At 32.7% G+C, this 19,810-nt stretch overlaps 2 protein-coding genes across 2 annotated transcripts in view; both read left to right on the top strand.

Annotated features, from left to right (window-relative positions):
• LOC106461575 (microtubule-associated protein futsch-like) overlaps positions 1–4,892 on the top strand; it is a 37,518-nt gene extending 32,626 nt beyond the window's left edge. Inside the window, exons 2-4 of the mRNA XM_022388578.1 lie at positions 2,747–2,839; positions 3,251–4,788; positions 4,884–4,892. Of these exons, the coding sequence (XP_022244286.1) occupies positions 2,747–2,839; positions 3,251–4,788; positions 4,884–4,892 (1,640 nt within the window). The remainder of the gene's footprint in view (positions 1–2,746; positions 2,840–3,250; positions 4,789–4,883) is intronic.
• LOC111086284 (extracellular matrix-binding protein EbhA-like) lies at positions 4,862–18,082 on the top strand. The gene has a single exon (XM_022388582.1). It carries the CDS (start codon positions 4,906–4,908, stop codon positions 15,028–15,030), a length of 10,125 nt encoding a protein of 3,374 aa, XP_022244290.1. The 5' UTR covers positions 4,862–4,905; the 3' UTR covers positions 15,031–18,082.
• The last annotated feature ends 1,728 nt before the right edge of the window (positions 18,083–19,810 follow it).

The raw sequence follows: 19,810 nt of genomic DNA, 5'->3' as shown, positions 1-19,810 counted from the left end.
AGCCAAGTGCATAAAATTTATCTTGAAAGTAAAAATATAGATTCAATTTTAACCTTAAATCGTTTCTGAATTAAGCTATTTTCTGTTATATCACTAACGTTTTTAATAAAAACAAACAAACCTATTTAATGAACAGAGGCTCTAAATTAAGCAAGCAACAAATATTTTTTCAGTTTTGTTGTCTATACATTTCATTTTATACTTTCAGTACATAGGATAACAAAAATATTATGTTATACTTTTGTTGCTAAGCGACATGACATAAAAGCCATTGTTGGAACGTAGTGTTACCAAAATACACTGGCTTTTCTATATATACTAGACGTTCTTAATTAATCTAACTTATTTTTACCAATAATTGTGTTATGAATATGCCACGAATGTATTTCATGAATGATCTTAATTTTAATTGGGTCACAAAAGAATTTACCGACGTTTGACTGCCTCGACTGCATTTCTCTGTCTCTTTGTTCGTCAAGCCTGATTTTGCAAAATTTATTTATTTCAGTTGGCTATTAAATGTGAGGTTAGGGTATACTGTGGGATGGGGATGGGAGTTGTAGTACTTGCTCCGTTATTTTTGATGGACTATACGCTAGTATATTATAGAGTAGACGTGCGCTGAACACATTTTAAAATATTTGTGGAGGACTCTAAATGTTCAGTTTTCTAAATTAAAAGAAAGAAAGAAACACCTAGTATGTTTCACATATAACATTATGACAACTGTAACTAAGCTTCTTCCATTAAAATCTATGTGTGGTGCTTTCGCAGTTGATTTATATTGTTTCCCTGTTATAGACAAGAATGCAATATGATGTCACTGAAGTGTCATGACTCAGAAATTTTGACAAGTAGCTTAACATTATTGTGAGTCACAGTTAAAAAAAAGGTGGACTTCTAAGCAAAAACTATGCTGCTGATTCCTTTTTCCGTTTAATTAAGAATCTTAAATATATAAGAGCCACAGAGATAATATAGGAATTCGCAACTTAATGATCAGGATAGTTAATCCTTAAGTATAAAGAAACAAAATAAACCGTTAAGAGGCAACCATTTTCCAATTGGATATCCAGCTTTGATTATTTTATTATTTTTCTTTTAGTTGGGGAGATCTTTTGATCCGGAGTCCCTAGGCAATTGCTCCCATTTTCTTCCAGTTAATCCGGCCCTGATTATTTGATGATGATTTGTACATCTCTCTATGCCACGAATTTATCTAAGTGCAAATGTTTAGTTAAAATATGAAATACAACCATCAGCTTACTAGAGTTCTTGTGTTCAAGTTTCAATTTATTTCTTTTCCAGGTGAAATCATCAAATATAAGGGAGATTCCTTTTGGTCTTGGGCCCTAATAAATTTGTGATTTTATTTTGATAATTATTTCTAAATCACAGTCTGCACTTAAAATTTCAATTCACAAAATAAAAAAATAATAAAATCGACCAACAAGCTAAAAGATTAAAAAATATTTCATTATTGTTTCCAACTTTTCTTGCCCTTGTCTTGTTTTATTAGGAGTTAGTAAGTTTATAATAAGCATTGCGTAAGTATCAAATACTTTAATTGAAATTATTTTCATATTTACCATACTAGTAAACCATTGTCTGAAAAAAATCTGTAAAGTACCAGTAAGCTGTGACACAAATATTTGTTCTTAATTTGAAGATAAACTCAAAGCGTAAAATGTATGAGAAGTCTTTGTTTTAGAATTTCTACGCAAAGCTAAAGGTCCCCCGGTAGGACAGCGGTAAATCTTCGGATTTACAATGCTAAAATCGGGAGTTCTATTCCCGTCGGTGGACACAGCAGATAGCCCGATGTGGCTTTGCTATAAGAAAACACACATACATACGCAAAGCTAAAGAAAGGGATATATGCATATAATCTTCCCCAAGTTTTCACTAGTAGACTTGAGAGAAGGTGGCGCTAGTCAACAGCGTCTATGGCCAACTTTCGGGCTACTACTGTTTGTCCAACGAGTAGAATTTGATCGTCACCTGTATGTTCCCAAATCGCAGAACGAGTTTTTTTTCTTTGTTGTTTTTGCGGCATTGGGACGAGAACCACGAATCCTTGGATTCACAGTCCAGGTACGCTTATCATGGGGGTCACGTCTGGCTTACATATGAGTAACTAACTGATCAGTATCAATTGTATATCGACTCATAATTCCACAACTTATATTTTATTGTTAAAAGTATGTGTCAGCATATTCAATTGATGAAAATATAAACCTCAAGTAAATAACAAGAGCGACAATTATTCTAAAACTGATGTAAATAGATTTTTAGATAATTTTGTTTTGTGATTTAATACATGTAGAATTGTAGTCTACTATGTGGACATTATATAAAAATACTGTGCGAGAAATGTTTGTTTTGTACAGCAAAGCGACAGTGGGCTATCTGCTACATCCACCGCAGAGCATCGAAGCCTGAACTTTAGTGTTTAAGTCCGTAAACTTACCATTGTCCCAGCGGAAAACTACGAGAAATGAGAATAACACCTTATCAGTTTTATACTAATATTTTTGAACAAAGTACTATTTGAAATGGGCCATTAATTATACCATTAATGGTGGAATTATTTAATGTGTAATGTAGAATAGACGGTAAAATGAACATAGTATTTTATTACACCTCTTCAGTTTTTTTGTGATAAAACACAATTAAAGGTGATGAATTATTGATACAATTTACAAAAACTACATTTCAATAATTGATTATTTCATTTTCATTACAGGTTTTTTTTCTTGGGACGTAAACAGAGTGGGTTGTGACTTAACGTGTCTGAAAGATGTTTTTAATTCAGATTCTAGCTCAGAACAAACAGAAGGTAAAGTAATGCCATGATTTATATTTACTTATGATATAACTTGGTTAATAATGACTTTTCATAAAATTTGAAGGTTTTAATGTAAAATTGATGTTTGAAATTATCATGATCATGTTCATTGTTTAATATCAAAGTTTCTCACTTAAAGTTAAAAAATGGAAAACTTTATAGCTTTTTAGAGGAAATATGTAACATAATGTTATTTATTAATTATAAAAATTATCATTTCTTACTCTATTGTTGTTGTCTGTTATATAACGTTTTCTATTTCAAATTATGATCTCAGCCAATATTACGGCAACAAATGGTCTTTAATAACCATGTAAGAATATTAACAACTATTAACTCTAACTATATTCAATCATTATTTGATTTATATAATGCTAAGATCAAGATTTTTTATTTCTATAGGCTTTTTAATTCAGTATTCAACAGAAGCTCTGGCAGTAGAAGTGCTCTTAAATCCGAAAGTTAACATATTGAAACGATGCATAAAAAACGTTCTCTCCTCGGTGACTGCTCATAAACACATCATTCATGCCGGTTATACTTTCACTGAATCCGGATCGTGGATCCTTCAAGACGGAGTGTTTAGTTTCCAAGACTTCACTGATGCCTTTAATGATCACGGTGTTCAGCAAGTACTTACAAAGATTCCCGAGAGTTCTGTTCACGTTCATTGTATAGCTGAGGGAGACTGGAGTGAGAAAAATATTGCTGGAATCACGGCCTGTGTTTATCTCAATCCCCCTGAAATAATGTCTTCCTTTCCTGACTGTCATGATCTTTTAGAATATTTGAAGCCTTTTTTGATAAGCCAACCTTTGGAAGAAATAATGAAAGCTTCTGATGTTGTGGGAAACATTCGTTTCAGCAGACCAACTTTGTATATTTTTCCTGGAGGAGATGGGAACTGTGCTTTATTTGGTATCAGAGGCTTTAATATATTAATTGATGGTGGTTTTGAGAGGAAACCAAGTTTCTGGGAGTTTGTTCGGCATATTGACACACTTGATGCTATGATGGTTACGAGGTTAAATCAGACTAATCTTAATGGAATTACTTCTTTGATCAAGAGGAAGCAGAAGGAGCAAATTTTCCCAAACATTCGATATGTTTTCTGTAATATCATGGATGAACCCCAACTTTCTTCTGGTGAATTTCCGAAAGTTAAAGAGGATCTTCTCATCAGTGTTTTTGATGAAATTTATGAGTTATTGAATAATCTAAATAAGTTAAACCTAAAACCACATCCTTGCTATCGAGAAAATGGTACCTGTCCTTTGACCTTGTATCACAAAATGGGTCACGGTACGCTGGATATGCATGTTTTACACCCATTGAAACACACTAAAGGAGTAAAAGAGTTTTTTGAGCAATGGAGTTCGAAGAAGGATAGCTTTACGGATACTTCTCACGGTGAAATTCCAGTCCCTTTATCAGATTTAGCATCAATATGTGTTCTTCTAGTGTGGCGGCCTGCGAATTCTAAAGATTCTGTCACCAGAATTTTAGTTACAGGAAATACCCCACAAACACAAATTTTTGAAGGTTTAGACAAAATGCAAAATCTAAAAATTTTGCACAATGTCGATTGCTCTCAGACTGTATTGCAGAAAACTGTTGTAGATAAATCTAAGCACACTAAGAATGTTGAAAAACCAGTGGCTAAAGCTCCTTCGAAGCCTAATGTCTCTTCGTCTTTTGCACAACAAAAGAAAATAGCTCAAAAGACCCATGTAGCAATCGGCAAGAAGGATGGCATTAATATGAGCAAAGCCATGCCAGAGAAGAGCCCGATTTGCACCGATAAGGTTTCAGCAAAGAAAAATACTGAATCGAAAAAACTGGATACAAAATTCAATGGAAAAACGCTTGAAGGAAAAGGGGATACTCTGGAAAAAACTGGAAGGCCTTTCAATAAAGTGGAAATAGCACGACGTTCAGACGTCAGTGTGAAAATATCATCTAATACTGAAGGAAAAAATAAAGGAACTATAGATGGAAGTACTAATAAAACTATAGAGAAAACAAATGTTAGCAGAAATGCTAACATTGAAACAAATATGAAAAAAACTAAAATGACAACAAAACTTTCACGATTATCAAAAGAAATCACAGGGAAATCTCCCACAACTTCACCAAAACATTTGAAAAAAACGCCTGTTTCAACAACGAAACAACTGGATGTGAATACTGAAAATCAAAAAAGTGACAAAATAACCTCTGATGAAGAGGAAGGAGTCAAACAAGATGTATCGAATTTAGTAGACTTAACAGGGTTAAAAGCAGGAAGTTTGGACACTGAAATGGACCAAGACGACTTAACAGTCCCATCAACTTTCGAAAATATAACTCTAAATAATACATCATTTGAAAAAACAGATAAATTCAATGCTGAAGATCAAGGATTGGCCAAAATTGAAATTAAACTCAGCGAAAAAGCACAAGAACTGGTCCGAGATGAATATACATCTAATAGAAACCAAGACATTTCAAAAACTGGAATTTTAGCCAATCACCAAAACCAGAATCTTACCCAAATAGAAATTGCTTTAAGAAAAAACGAACAAGGTCTCATTAAAACTGAAAATGTATTTTATGATGAAGACCAAATGTTAGAAGAAGTTAAAAGTGGATTTGATGATAATGCTTATGAACTGGCTCAGTCTAAGAATGTGGTTAACGATAAAGACCAAAATCTGTCTCAAACAAAAAGTGACTTCATAGAAAAAGACCAAGGACTGACCCAAGCCGATTTTTTATTCAATAACAGGGATCAAATACAAACAACACATGTATCTTATGACAAAGACAAACAGTTGACACAAATTGACTATGTATCCAATGACAATGATCATGAATTAGCTCCCATTAAAAAAGTATTTAACTATAAGGAACAGGAACTTGCACAAACTGAAAGTGAAATGAAAATAAATTACCAAACATTGGTCCATACAGATAGTATATCAAATCAAGAATTAACACACGATAAAAGTGCATTTACTGAAAGTGATTATGCATTTGTTCAAACCGAAAGTGTAGCTCATGATAAAGAACACAATTTGATCGAACCAGGAAGTTCCTTCAAAGAAAAAAACATAGGACTGACACAGTCCAAAAGTGTATATAATGACAAAGACCAAGAAATGGTCCAGAAAAAAGATGCTATAAATGATAAAGACCAAGGACTGGCACAAACTAAAAATGCATTTAGTGAAAATGACCAAGAACTGGCTAGGATAAAAAGTATATTAAACGATAAAAATCAAGTATTTACAGAAACTGAAACTTTATTAAACGACCATTACCAAGATTTAGCTGAAACAGATAATGTATTTTATGGCAAAGAATTGAAACAGGTTGAATCCATATTATATGACAAAGATCAAGGAATAAATGCATTTAATGATGAATATCAAATATTACCTGAAACGGAAAGTTTGGGAATTGAAAGCGACCAAGGATTGACCCAAGCAGAAAGTATGATTACTGATAAACACCAAGTACTAGCTCAAGCAGAAAATACAGCGTATGAAAAGAAACAAGAATTAAAACAATCTGAAAGTGAGAATGACAAAAATTTGTTACAGATTGGATTTTTTTTAAATAATAAAGATCAAAAACTGACACAAAGTGAAGATGAGTTTAATGACAAAGATCAAGGAGTGATACAAAGTGAAGAAGTATTTAGTCATAAAGACCAAGCATTGACACAAACTGATTGTGTATTTAATGATAAAGATCAAGGACTAACACAAAGTGAAAGAGTATTTAATGATACAGATAAAGGACTGACAAAAAGTAAAGGTACGTTTGAAGATAAAGATCAAGGATTGACACAAGGTGAATATGTATTTAATAATAAAGATCAAGGACTTACACACGATGAATATGTATTTAACGATAAAGATCAAGGACTTACACACGATAAATATATATTTAACGATAAAGATCAGGGATTGACACAAAGTGGAGTATTTAATGACAAAGATCAAGGACTGACACACGATGAATATGTATTTAACGATAAAGATCAAAGATTGACACATGATGAATATGTATTTAACGATAAAGATCAAGGATTGACACAAAGTGGAGTATTTAATGACAAAGATCAAGGACTGACACAAGGTAAAGATGTGTTTAATGATAAAGATCAAGGAATGGCACAAAGTGAAAGTGTATTTAATAATACAGATCAAGAACTGACACAAAGTGAAGGTGCTTTTAATTATAAAGGTCAAGGACTGGCACAAAGTGAAAATGTATTTAATGATAAAGGTCAAGCTCTGACACATAGTGAAGGTGCGTTTAATGAAAAAAATCAAGGACTGACAAAAGAAGGTGTATTTAATGATAAAGATCAAGGACTGACACAAAGTGAAGGTGCGTTTGATGATAAAGATCAAGGTCTGACACAAAGTGAAGATGCGTTTAATGTTAAAGGTCAAGGACTGGCACAAAGTGAAGATGTCTTTAATGATAAAAATCAAGAACTGATAGAAAGTGAAAGTGTGTATAATGATAAAGTTCAAGGACTAACCCAAAGTGAAGGTGTTTTTAACGATAAAGATCAAGGACTGACGCTAAGTGAAGCAGCTTTTAACGATAAACATCAAGGACTGACACAAGGTGAAGGTGCTTTTAACGATAAAGATCAAAGACTGACACAAAGTGAAGGAATAGTTAATGACAAAGATCAAGGAATGACACAAGGTGAAGATGTATTTGAGGATAAAGATCAAGGACTGACAAAAAGTGAAGGTGCGTTTAATGATAAAGATCGAGCTCTGACACATAGTGAAGGTGCGTTTAATGATAAAGACCAAGGACTGACACAAAGTGAAGGTGCGTTTCATGATACAGATCAAGGTCTGACACAAGGTGAAGATGTATTTAATGATAAAAATCAAGAACTGGAAGAAAGTGAAAGTGCGTTTAATTATATAAATCAAGGACTGACACAAAGTGAAGGTGCTTTTAACGATAAAGACCAAGGACTGACACAAGGCGAAGATGTATTTCATGATAAAGATCAAGGACTAACACAAAGCGAAGGTGTATTCAACGATAAACATCAAGGACTTATACAAAGTGAAACTGTATTTAATGATAACGATCAGGAACTGCCACAAAGTGAAGGTGCTAATATTGATAAAGGTCAAGGAATGACACAAAGTGGAGATGAATTTTGTGATAAAGATCAAGTTCTGACACAAAGTGAAGTTGCATTCAGTGATAAAGATCAATCTTTGACACAAGGTGAAGATGTATCTAATGATAAAGATCAAGGAATGGTACAAAGTGAAAGTGTATTTAATGATACAGATCAAGAACTGACACAAAGTGAAGGTGCTTTTGATTATAAAGGTCAAGAACTGGCACAAAGTGAAAGTGTGTTTAATGATGAAGATCAAGCTCTGACACATAGTGAAGGTGCGTTTAATGAAAAAAATCACAGTCTGACAAAAGAAGGTGTATGTAACGATAAAGATCAAGCTTTGACACAAAGTGAATATGTATTTAACGATAAAGATCAAGGATTGACACAAAGTGCAAATGAATTTTGTGATCAAGTTCTGACACAAAGTGAAGTTGCATTCAGTGATAAAGATCAAGCTTTGACACAAGGTGAATATGTATTTAACGATAAAGATCAAGGTCTGGCACAAAGTGAAGGTGTGTTTAATGATAAAGATCAAGGACTGACAAATGAAGGTGGATTTAATGATAAAGATCAAGGACTGACACAAAGTGAAGGTGTGTTTAATGATAAAGATCAAGGTCTGGCACAAAGTGAAGGTGTATTTATTGGTAATGATCAAGGGCTAACACAAAGTGAAGGTGTATTTAATAATAAAGATCAAGTTCTGACACAAAGTGAAGTTGTGTTCAGTGATAAAGATCAAGCTTTGACACAAAGTGAAGGTGCGTTTAATGATAAAGACCAAGGACTGACACAAAGTGAAGGTGCGTTTAATAATATAAATCAAGGACTGACACAAAGTGAAGGTGCTTTTAACGATAAAGACCAAGGACTGACACAAGGTGAAGATGTACTTAATGGCAAAGATCAAGGACTGGCACAAAATGAAGGTGTATTTAATAATAAAGATCAAGGACTGACACAAAGTGAAGATGTACTTAATGGCAAAGATCAAGGACTGGCACCAAATGAAGGTGTATTTAATAATAAAGGTCAAGGACTGACACAAAGTGAAGATGTACTTAATGGCAAAGATCAAGGACTGGCACCAAATGAAGATATATTTATTGATAAAGATCAAGAACTGACACAAAGTGAAGGAGTATTTAATGGTAATGATCAAGGGCTAACACAAAGTGAAGGTGTATTTAATAATAAAGATCAGGTTCTGACACAAAGTGAAGTTGTGTTCAGTGATAAAGATCAAGCTTTGACACAAAGTGAAGGAGTATTTAATGGTAAAGATCAACGAATGGCAAACAGTGAAAGTGTGTTTAATGATAAATATCAAGGACTTACACAAAGTGCAGATGTATTAAATGATCAAAATCAAGAACTGGAAGAAAGTGAAAGTGCGTTTAATTATAAAGGTCAAGGACTAACACAAAGCGAAGGTGCTTTTAACGATAAAGATCAAGAACTGACACAAAGTGAAGGAGTATTTAATGGCAACGATCAAGGACTGGCACAAATTGAAAGTGTATTTAATGATAAAGATAAAAAACTGGAAGAAAGTGAAAGTGCTTTTAATGATAACGATCAAGGACTAACACAAGGCGAAGGTGCTTTTAACGATAAAGATCAAGCTTTGACACAAAGTGAAGGTGCGTTTAATGATAAAGTTCAAGGACTGACAAATGAAGGTGTATTTAATGATAAAGATCAAGAACTGACACAAAGTGAAGGTGCGTTTAATGATAAAGATCAAGGTCTGGCACAAAGTAAAGGTGTATTTAATGATAAAGATCAAGGGCTGACACAAAATATAAGTGAAGCTGATGATAATGATCAAGGACCGACACGAAGTGAAAGTGCATTTAATGAGAAAGATCATGGCTTAGTTCAAATGGAAAGCACAGCATATGATAACGACCGAGAAATATTACCATTTAAAAAATTATTTAATAATAGAGACCAGGATCTGGACCACACAGAAAGTCTGTCATGTAACGACCAACAATTAAGACAAGTAGAAACTGTAGTTATTGATAAAGATCCAAGATTGTTTCAGATAGAGAATGCATTGCATGATAAGGACCACGAATTAATAATAATTGAAAATGTTTCTAATGAGAATATACAAGAACTGGTTCACACAGAAATTGAATTATTCGTTAACAAACAAGAATTTGCAGAAACTGAAATCGTACTTCATGAAATTGACCAAGAGGTGACCCAAATAAAAAGTTCATTTTGTGACAAAGAATTGAAACAAGAAGGAAGTGCTTGTAGGGATCAAAACCTCAGATTATTTCATCCAGAAAATACGGTTCATGAGAAAATTCAAGATCTTTCTGAGATACAAAATGTTACAATTGAAAATGACAGAGAATTCTCTCATGTAGAAAATGTATTATACGCGAACGACCAAGAATTAAAACATGATGAAAGTATACCTCACGAGAATGACCGAAGATCGATTCACACAGAAAATCTGTTGCTGAATAAAGACCAAAGAATACAAAAAGCTGATAAAGTAATGTATGTTACAGATGAAGGATTAGCCCAGACAGAAAATGTATCATGCAATAAAGAACAATGGGTGACACAAGATCATGGAGTATACAGTGATAATGAGAAAAAACTGGACCAGACAAAAAAAGAGTTATTTGATAAAGAACGAGTATTTGTTCAAGCTGGTATTGTATTAAATGAAAAATGCCAAGAATTTATTCAGGCAGAAAAAGCAACTTATGACAAAGACACAACACTGGTACAAGCTGGAAATATACCTTATAATAATGGTCGTAGCTTTATACAAACAGAAAGCACATCTGATGATAAAAATCAGACTGTGCCAACTGCTCAATACCATGAGCTGATTCAATCGTTAAATGAAAATGGCCAAAAATTGTGTCAGGCAGGTTTATCCCATGAAGAAAAGCTAGAATTAGCACAAACTGAAAGAACGTATATGTTTAACGATAGGGACTACGGACTATCTGAAGCAGAAAGTGTTTTTCATGAAAATGATCAAGTAATACCTAAAAGTGAAAATACACATTTGTCAAGCGATAAAGATCAACGACTTCTCCCAAAAGAAAATATACTAACTTATAACGAAAATAAAGTAGTCGAGAAGGAAAACTTAATCATTGACAAAGACTTTGAGTTTGTTGCAAGCGAAGAATATTCTGGAAGAACTTTCAGTCATAAAGATCAGGGCTTGCTTCAGACTGAAAGTGTTTTGAATGACAAAGTACTGGATAAAGGTGATATGGTAGATGAAGGCAAACTCAATGACACAGAGCAAATGGTAGCTGAAACAGAGAATATTAACAACGATAGTTTAGAAAGATTTGCATACACTGAAAGTCTGTCAAGTATTAAAGTGGTGCACTCAGAAAAAGAATTCAATGATAAAGACCAAGGTCTGGTTCATGCCGAAAATGTACTCAGTGATACAGATGTATTGATGCAAATTAGTGGAAATATTGAATATACATTAAATGCAACATCGACAAAGTCTCATCACACTCCACAAACTACTAGTAAAGGTGTTCTAGCATTGAAGAATCTTCATGATGATGATGAACAGAATTTTGGGATTCCTCATTTGGAACCATTACGAGCACATACAGAACTATCACTTATCTCAGAGGACTTCGGTCACTATAAAATAAAAAAATTAGAAGAAGATCACGTATTAGACAAACTTGCATCTATTCAGGTGAATGAACAAAAATTGCAGAATCTGCATGATTATGATGAACATGGGTTGGAAATGTCAACTAACAGAGAACCAGTTTTTGATGAATTGGATCAAATGACAGATCAACAAGTACAAAAACCGTGTACAGAAGTTAAGTGTCTCCTTAATAAAGTAGCATCCTATACTATACGAAACACAAACAAATGTTTCAATGAAAATTTAGACGCAGAAGTGCTCTTTGAAAATAAAATGGATGGCGCAAAGAAGCTTGAAAAAGTTGTTAATATGGACACTGTTGATAAATGTCCTTCTAACCAAGGAGATATTTGTGGTTATCAACCAGAACAAGAGGGATTACCAGCAGAAGTACTTAAAACAACAGAAACTATCGAGAAAAATGTTTCTGATACCGAACTTTCTGGTAAAAAAATAAAAGAAATAGAGGAACATGAAAAGGTATTTACTGGGAAACAAAGAAAACATCATACTGAAGTTATTACCCAGGTCATCGCTCGGGCAGCTAATGACGATAACTTTGATGTAAATGGTCAGGAACGACAACAAAGTCACGAAAAGGAAAAAATGTTGGAATTTAATGCTACAAGACATCTTTTTTCTCATGAGAAAAGTCTAAAAGAGAAAGACAAACAATTAACCCCCTCTCTTGGCGATTTCAAATACACTTATGATGAAAACGCAAAAGAAAAGCTCACAAACCAAACTTTTAACCATCAAACTAATAATGAATTTGATGTTGATTTTTATAAGACTGGAACGGTAGCTTTAGAAAACACGGATAATCAGTTTTTATCTTTGGTTGTTAATGATGAAAATATCATTAGAAATGAAGCTGGTAAAATTTCGTATTTAGAATCTCAAGAAAAGCAAGAAAGACCCGATGATTTAAAACATCATGAAAAGATTGTACACAAAAACGAGCTAGGAGAAGAGAAAACCCAAGAGCTTCCAGAAGATAATATACACCTTTCTGGAAGTCATCCAGGAATAAAATCAGAACCACACACTTCGGAAAAGGACTACTCAACATCTGAAACTCTAGATGCCGTAAGTGATGATATCTTACCAGAAGATGGTACTCCATGTGGTGAAACAGAAAAATTTATCAGTCATTGTTTTGGGGAAGGTTTACCTGATAATTTCCAAGAGACTAAAGAGGTAGATACTGCGCCCTTTGAAAATGATTTAGTTCCTCTTTATTCTACAAATGAAAATGAAGTATATTTTCCAGAGCATTATCTGTGCAAAGGAGAAAATATAATCCAGGATTTAAAACACCAAATTTATGATGAAGAAGAACAGGATGAAATCCGATGCTCAACTACTTTGGATGGTCAAAATAGTTATGATATGCGGCCTTCTACTGGTTCAGAGGGTGAAAACGGCGAATCAGATATACATATTCTGGATCCAAATATTACCATACAATCTTCTTCACTATGCGAAGAACTCATTGCTCAATGTGCTAAACAAAAATACGATTATGAAAAATCAAAAAGTCCTTTTGTGGAGGAGGTAGCTTATGAAAGTACATCAAAAGCATATTATTCAGAACTGATGGGAAAACTTTCAGAAAGCACCATTCTTTCTGTTCCAAACTTTTCTCAAGATTTCCAACAGCAAGTATCTAACAACACACAAACAGATTACAGCGATTTTCAAGAAAACCACTTTGAGTCTTTCAAAGATTCAAGAAACACAGATACAGAAACAAAAAAATATATACAAACTACTTCTTGCCAACTTCCTAATTCAGGACAATGTGATACGGAGCACACTCCAATAAACTCGAACCTGCAATCATGTATATATTCCAAAGACATTTCACATAGAACGAATCTAGATAGGCAAACAGTAGACCTTCGTGGGGCGCACAGTAATGAAGAAAATATTAAGGTCGATTTTCCTGAAGAAGGTTGTGTGTATAAACAGAATGAGGGTTTTTTTTCGTTATCGTACTCCGAAAACAATTGTGACGAATCGAAAACTGAAGAAGAAAATTTACAAATAAATAGTACAGATATGATACAGCAAGATTTATCCATGGATAACAATTATTTATCAGTGAACTCATTAAAAGAATTTCCTGCTAGCGTCTCAGAGGAACTTATCGTAAACAGTATACAATCATCTTATTCCAGTGAAGAAAGTAGTAAGGGTTGGGATAAAGCTGGTGATTCAAACATGATTAAAAATTTAAATGCAGAAGTGTGTGAACAGACAAGCAAGGGACAGGTGGACTTAGCTTACTTATCAAATATGTATTCTTCAAATACATATAGTTGGAAATCTGACAATATCCCTGATGATCATATGTTTTCATCATTATCAGTTCCTCAAGACCAAACTAATAAAGGTGATCTCCAAGTGAAAGGAAACGAATCAGTATGTCCCATGAGGCGAAAAGATTCCTTTTCTTCTACCTGTTTATCTGAAGGTGACGGCAGCGCATGTGATGGAGGACAAGCTACCGATTATATTAACAACAGCAAGAGCTTTCACCCAGAAGACGAATTAGGAACAGTCAACTTAGACGATGAACATCATTTTGTGATAAACCAGCGTCAATCAGATTTCAATAATATTTCAAAATCATTAGTACGTGACATTCCGTCAAGTGAACAAGAATTTCTGAGGGATGAAACTGTAACGACGATCCACACTCAGTCTTCGCCGTTTGATAAAAGGGATGAAGACTTTCAGTTAGACGACTGGGATAAGCCAATGGGTTTACCAACTCCTCCGGATTCTCAAGACATTTCTAATCGCAGTAAAACTGCATCTAAAACAGATACCAAAGATCCATCGAAAACTCCTTCTAAAACTGCTTCAAACCACAGTGTCAGTAAAGGGTTACTCAATGGAAAGAGTGCTTCTAAAGCCACTAAAAAGTCTGTATCTTCTAGAAGTGTTAAGAAAACTTCTGCAGGGAAATGTAAGAATTTGGTTTCTAATGACCAGGCAGCTCCAATTTATGTAGATCTGACCTATGTACCAAACCATGGAGATCCGAATTACTGTGATGTGGAATTTTTCAGAAGAATACGAGCACGTTACTATGTGTTTAGCGGCACCAACCCATCAAAAACAGCTTTTGATGCTCTATTGGAAGCCAAGAAAGATTGGGAAGATAAAGACGCTGTTGTGACTATCATCCCAACATATGAAACTGATACTCTTGGTTATTGGATAGCATTAAATCAAGATATTTTGATGGCTAATAAAATTGAAGTTTCTCCATCGGTCAACAGATGTACCATTAATCTTCAAGACCACGAAACGAGTTGCTCCGCTTACCGACTGGAGTTTTAAAGATTTAACGTTGATTACTTTTCGTTTTTAGTTCCTGTTGGACTTATTAATAAAATATCAAATGTTATTTTGATAATTAAGTTTAAAGTTATAAATCCTTGATAAACATCAATAAGCTACGTGGAAGAAAATTTGATACTAGCTAACTGACTTAACATACTGTTGAGCCATCTATGTAATAAGGTTATTGGAGATTGTAGTTGTTTGTTTATTTTTATATTTTAACTTAAAGGTGGTTTATTATATGTATATTACCGATTCCGTGTTCTTGTTTTTTAAGCTACAAACTAAATTAATTACTAGTATCGGTTGCAGTTATCTTATTCTTTGAATATTTAATATATAACAAGAGATGAAGTTATTTTTAGGCGTATGGAAAGACGGGTGAAATATTTAACTACCCGGGAGACATTTTGTCACATATATTTTGCTTAATTCTGCTGTTTGTAGAAATATTTTGTTTTGTTTTTTTCTAATGTGAACTGTTCAACTCCAGTTCGGTATCTAGTAAGTTTGGTATGTGCGTAAGAAAAGTTCGTTATTTGCCGAGAAAGAACTTTCATTTGATTTACTAAAAATATATTGATATTAAACTAAAGCGATAATCCTACCATAAAAACGTTAATAATTATTACAAGGCTTTTCTACTATCTGTAAAATTAATAACTTTTTACTATTGTTAGTCAATCTATCTTTAAAACTAACAACAATAACAAATAATAATCCATATGATGCTGCGTTAAAATGCCTTGGGTGGAAATTACATTTTTTGTGATTATCTTATGTTTTTCCTTTTATATAGCATAGGTTCTTATTAATTGATACGAAAAGTGAAATGTTAAGATATTTGTAAAGCTACAATAAGGTAAACTATTACTTTAAGTTCATATGTATGCAAAGCATTACGGCGATTTTTAATTCGGCATCCATAGCAAATAATTTACAGAAACGTGTTAAGAAGTCAAATTTTTTTTGCTTCATCATGTTGAACGAGGTCTACCTATTATCTATTTTAAGACATACATTATATAGAGAATAAAATTTGCGACAGTAGCGTAGCTATTTTGACTTTTCAAACAAAGGTGATATTCTAGAACAAGTATAATTCATATACTGTTGTCAGAAGTGAAACGTATCTCCATATATACAGTACCACAACTTCACGTTATCTCAAGTAGAGTCTTCCGTCAAACTTTAAGAGGTTTATTACCTAAAAGCTATACAATGTTTTTAAATTATGTCGTTGAATTCTTCCAATGGATATGAAGTATACTTTTATCATTATGTTAAATATTTTATATTTGAATTGAATGTTATTGTTCTTTGAACTGATATAATTACAGAAGAGCATGCATATGATTCTGATGAAGTGTTAATTTAGTTTAAATTTTCAAGTTACTCAGGCTCGAGCACAAGTAAAACAAGATCGTATTGTAATATGACAATTAAAACAAAAACCCAAATAACAACATGATGCACAGAAATTAGAGAATTTACAGGTTATTTTTATCCAATATAGAAAAATGTTCATTGTTAAAATAGCAACGTTTAGTTTATTAGTAAAACGAAATTAAATAAAATTGCACATTTTGAGATATGAACTACGTGATTTCTTAAAATATGTTATTTTCAAATTCATACAAAACGATTCAAACAATCAAGAATAAGATGGATAGGGGAATGCCATTTTTAACTTACATATATGGTTAGTTGATCATACTGGTTTATCATTTTTGATATTTTTTCAAAATTGGAAGTATACCCCCCCCCCTGGGAGAGTAACATTCGTTTGCTGAGTAGAGAGTAAACCTATGTAAATAGGAGTCCAGTCACACATGAGAGGACTTAATTTAATTTGGACTGAGTCAAATCCTTTTTTTACTGGGTCTTCAACAACAGGTTAAAATACTACGTTTAAATTCCAAGAGATTATGAAGCGTAAACAGCTACAAACTTAGCTAAAAATTCCAATTATATAATCAATCATCAATGTTTATATATTTCTCGTGTTAGTTTAGATTGCTTTGATATCACCAATCGTAATGTTTGTTTTTATCTAAATTTTTACATGTTCAAAGTATAAAGAAAAACGTTACATCAAAGTGCTTTAATGCTGAAAATATACAGTTGTGTTTATTATTGATCCATGTTATTTGAGTAGTTATAACTTATTATACGGTCAAGCCTCAAGAAAAAGTGTGCCTTGCCGAATTTATCTTGCGAACTGAAACCATTATCGTTAGTTTATGCAGTTGCACTATTTCATTTATCTGTTTGTTAAGTATTTGTAAAACTAAAATGTGTCTTGTCAACTGTATGTCGTTGAATTTATGCAAATTTCTAGGAATAACAATACTTTGCCCCATTAACTTAGTAACCTATATATATTTTCCAATATATAGATGACACAAATTTTCAAATGCATTTTGTAAGTGATTATGATCTGTTTGTTCGAGAGGCTTTTATTGTAAATCGTAACTTTTTTTGCTATGATGTTGATTTATTTGGATGGCTTAACAAAATTTTGCTGTTTTTTTGCACCTTAAATTTGTACCATTTATTTGGTTTGACCTTGCCATTGCAATCGATGAATGTTATTTTATATTTAACAATTTATATGTTTCACTTATGTTTCCCACTATGAAGTTGTTGGTATAAACTTTGAGCTCAAGATATGCACACTTATTTGGAAAAATTTTTAATTGTTTAAAATACTTTTAAAATATTTATTTTATTCGAGAATTTGAAAATTTGTCGTAGCTAACTTATCAATAATATATATATATATATATACAGATTTTCAAATAAAATAAACATTCAATAATTTGCAATAAAAATTATCTTTAGATAACAACTGCCCAATATTAGGCATACGTTGAATTCTCAGCCTTTCGAAAGTGCTTTGTTCAACTAATACAAGTAACAAATTGTAGAGTTACTTTAGCAGTTTCTAAGTTGTTGTGTTTAAAGCAAGTTGTAACACTGAATCAATTCACTTGTCACCGCTTTATCCATGCAAACACTCAATAATGTCAATAAATTATGCTTTGCCTGAAAATTGTGTTGTCTTATTTTTGAGTATTTAATTATTAATAAAAAAAAGTGTAAACAAATTGTTGTATATCTCCTTAATAAGTTTAAGCACGCAATACTGTAATTATCTTTTTTTTCTTCAAATAATTTAATTGAGCCTCATATTTTAAAGTACCAAGAAAATGTCTTATCAACTTCAATGTGCTTTCATACGTTCAATCCAAAGACATAACTATGTTACACAATTTTGGTGTATAAACAGTTATACCAAGGGTATCTTATTTCGGAAACGATTAAGTTTTATCAGATAAAACAACTGATTTCAAAATTAGTTGTACATTTCTTACTGGTGTGTAAAACATTAACTGTAACTACAATAAAAATCTAAAAATTTAAAGCAAACAAGTTATTGTACTTGGCCTACTTGTTCATTGTTGGTCGTAGAATTCAATGAGAAAAAGCCATGGATAAAAAATTATCTACTTGTATTCTCACCGAACTGCTTTTCATCTCACGCTTCAACAAGAACTGTTTGATTAGTCATTCACTAATAATTTTGAAGGTTTTGTTTGTGTAGTGTCGCAATGAGTAATTTGTACAGTGTGAGAAATGGCTTAAATCATCTGAACATAAAAAGAGTTTGCTTTGTATCCTTTTAACAATGTTGCGTATATGCAGACTTCAAGTGATTCAAAGAAATATTGTTAATAAATAGCCATGGCACAGATTAACAATATATAACTTGATACTTTATATTGGTTTGACTTATTAAGTTTGCGTAAAATTAACTAAAACAATATTTTATAATCAAAGCGTATCTTAACATTATTTGAAGCAAAGTAGAAAAGTTATAAACCTTTTATCGAAAGCATCTTAGAAAAAGAAGTTCATCCACAATAAAAACATAAATAATAAAGCACTTGATATTTAAGAAATTATAAACAGAACAATATACGTCGATAAAGAGTTTCATTTAACATTGACTTATTGTATTTTAATCAATAGCAGCTTACAAGGAATATGGGTTTAAAGTTTACTTTCGTGTCAATTACCTCTTATCAGTCCCCTGGTGATAAGAAACGGAGAAATATTTTCGAGATCCGTAGAGAGATGTTTAACAGCAAAATTAAAAAATGAAACGAAAATATCTAAATAACAAGTAAAAATATTTAAATTTTTAATCACTCTTTCGGTTTAAGCCCAGAACCAACTGGCTGCATTCGTACGCATATTTTGGTTTATGCCTAGAACTAGCAGGCTGCGTCTCCATGCACGTTTTGGTTTAGGCCCAGAACTAACTGGTTGCATCTCTACGCAAGTTTTGGCTAAGGCCCAGAATTAGACGACTGCGTCTCTATGTATGTTTTAGTTTAAGCCCAGAACTAGACGACTGTTTTGGGATACTTAATTTGACATAAAGTTAACTAGACAAAAATAACATGTATTCTGAATTCAAATTCGATGACGAGGAACCCACTTTGAGACTAATAATGGCTGGAGACGAATGGGTAATGAAGAAAAACTTTAATATAAGTTTAACATAACAGCAAATGTACAACGTTTCGACAAGGTTTTGTCGGTACCTGATGATGACAAAACCTTGTCGAAACGTTGTACATTAGCTGTTATGTTAAACTTATATTAAAGTTTTTCTTCATTACCCATTTAAGCCGTCTCCAGCCATTATTAAATGTCTACTAACTTCCTCATGTATTACTGGTACCTTCATAAAATGTCTACTGACTCT

Source organism: Limulus polyphemus, unplaced genomic scaffold (assembly GCF_000517525.1).
Source record: "Limulus polyphemus unplaced genomic scaffold, Limulus_polyphemus-2.1.2 Scaffold990, whole genome shotgun sequence".
NCBI lineage: Eukaryota > Metazoa > Arthropoda > Merostomata > Xiphosura > Limulidae > Limulus > Limulus polyphemus.
The sequence above is the reverse complement of the archived record's forward strand: the minus strand, read 5'-3'. Positions and strand labels throughout refer to the sequence as shown.

Excerpts from the sequence above, each read along its gene's own strand:
- LOC111086284 (XM_022388582.1), top strand. The coding sequence starts at position 4,906 with ATGAAAAAAACTAAAATGACAACAAAACTTTCACGATTATCAAAAGAA.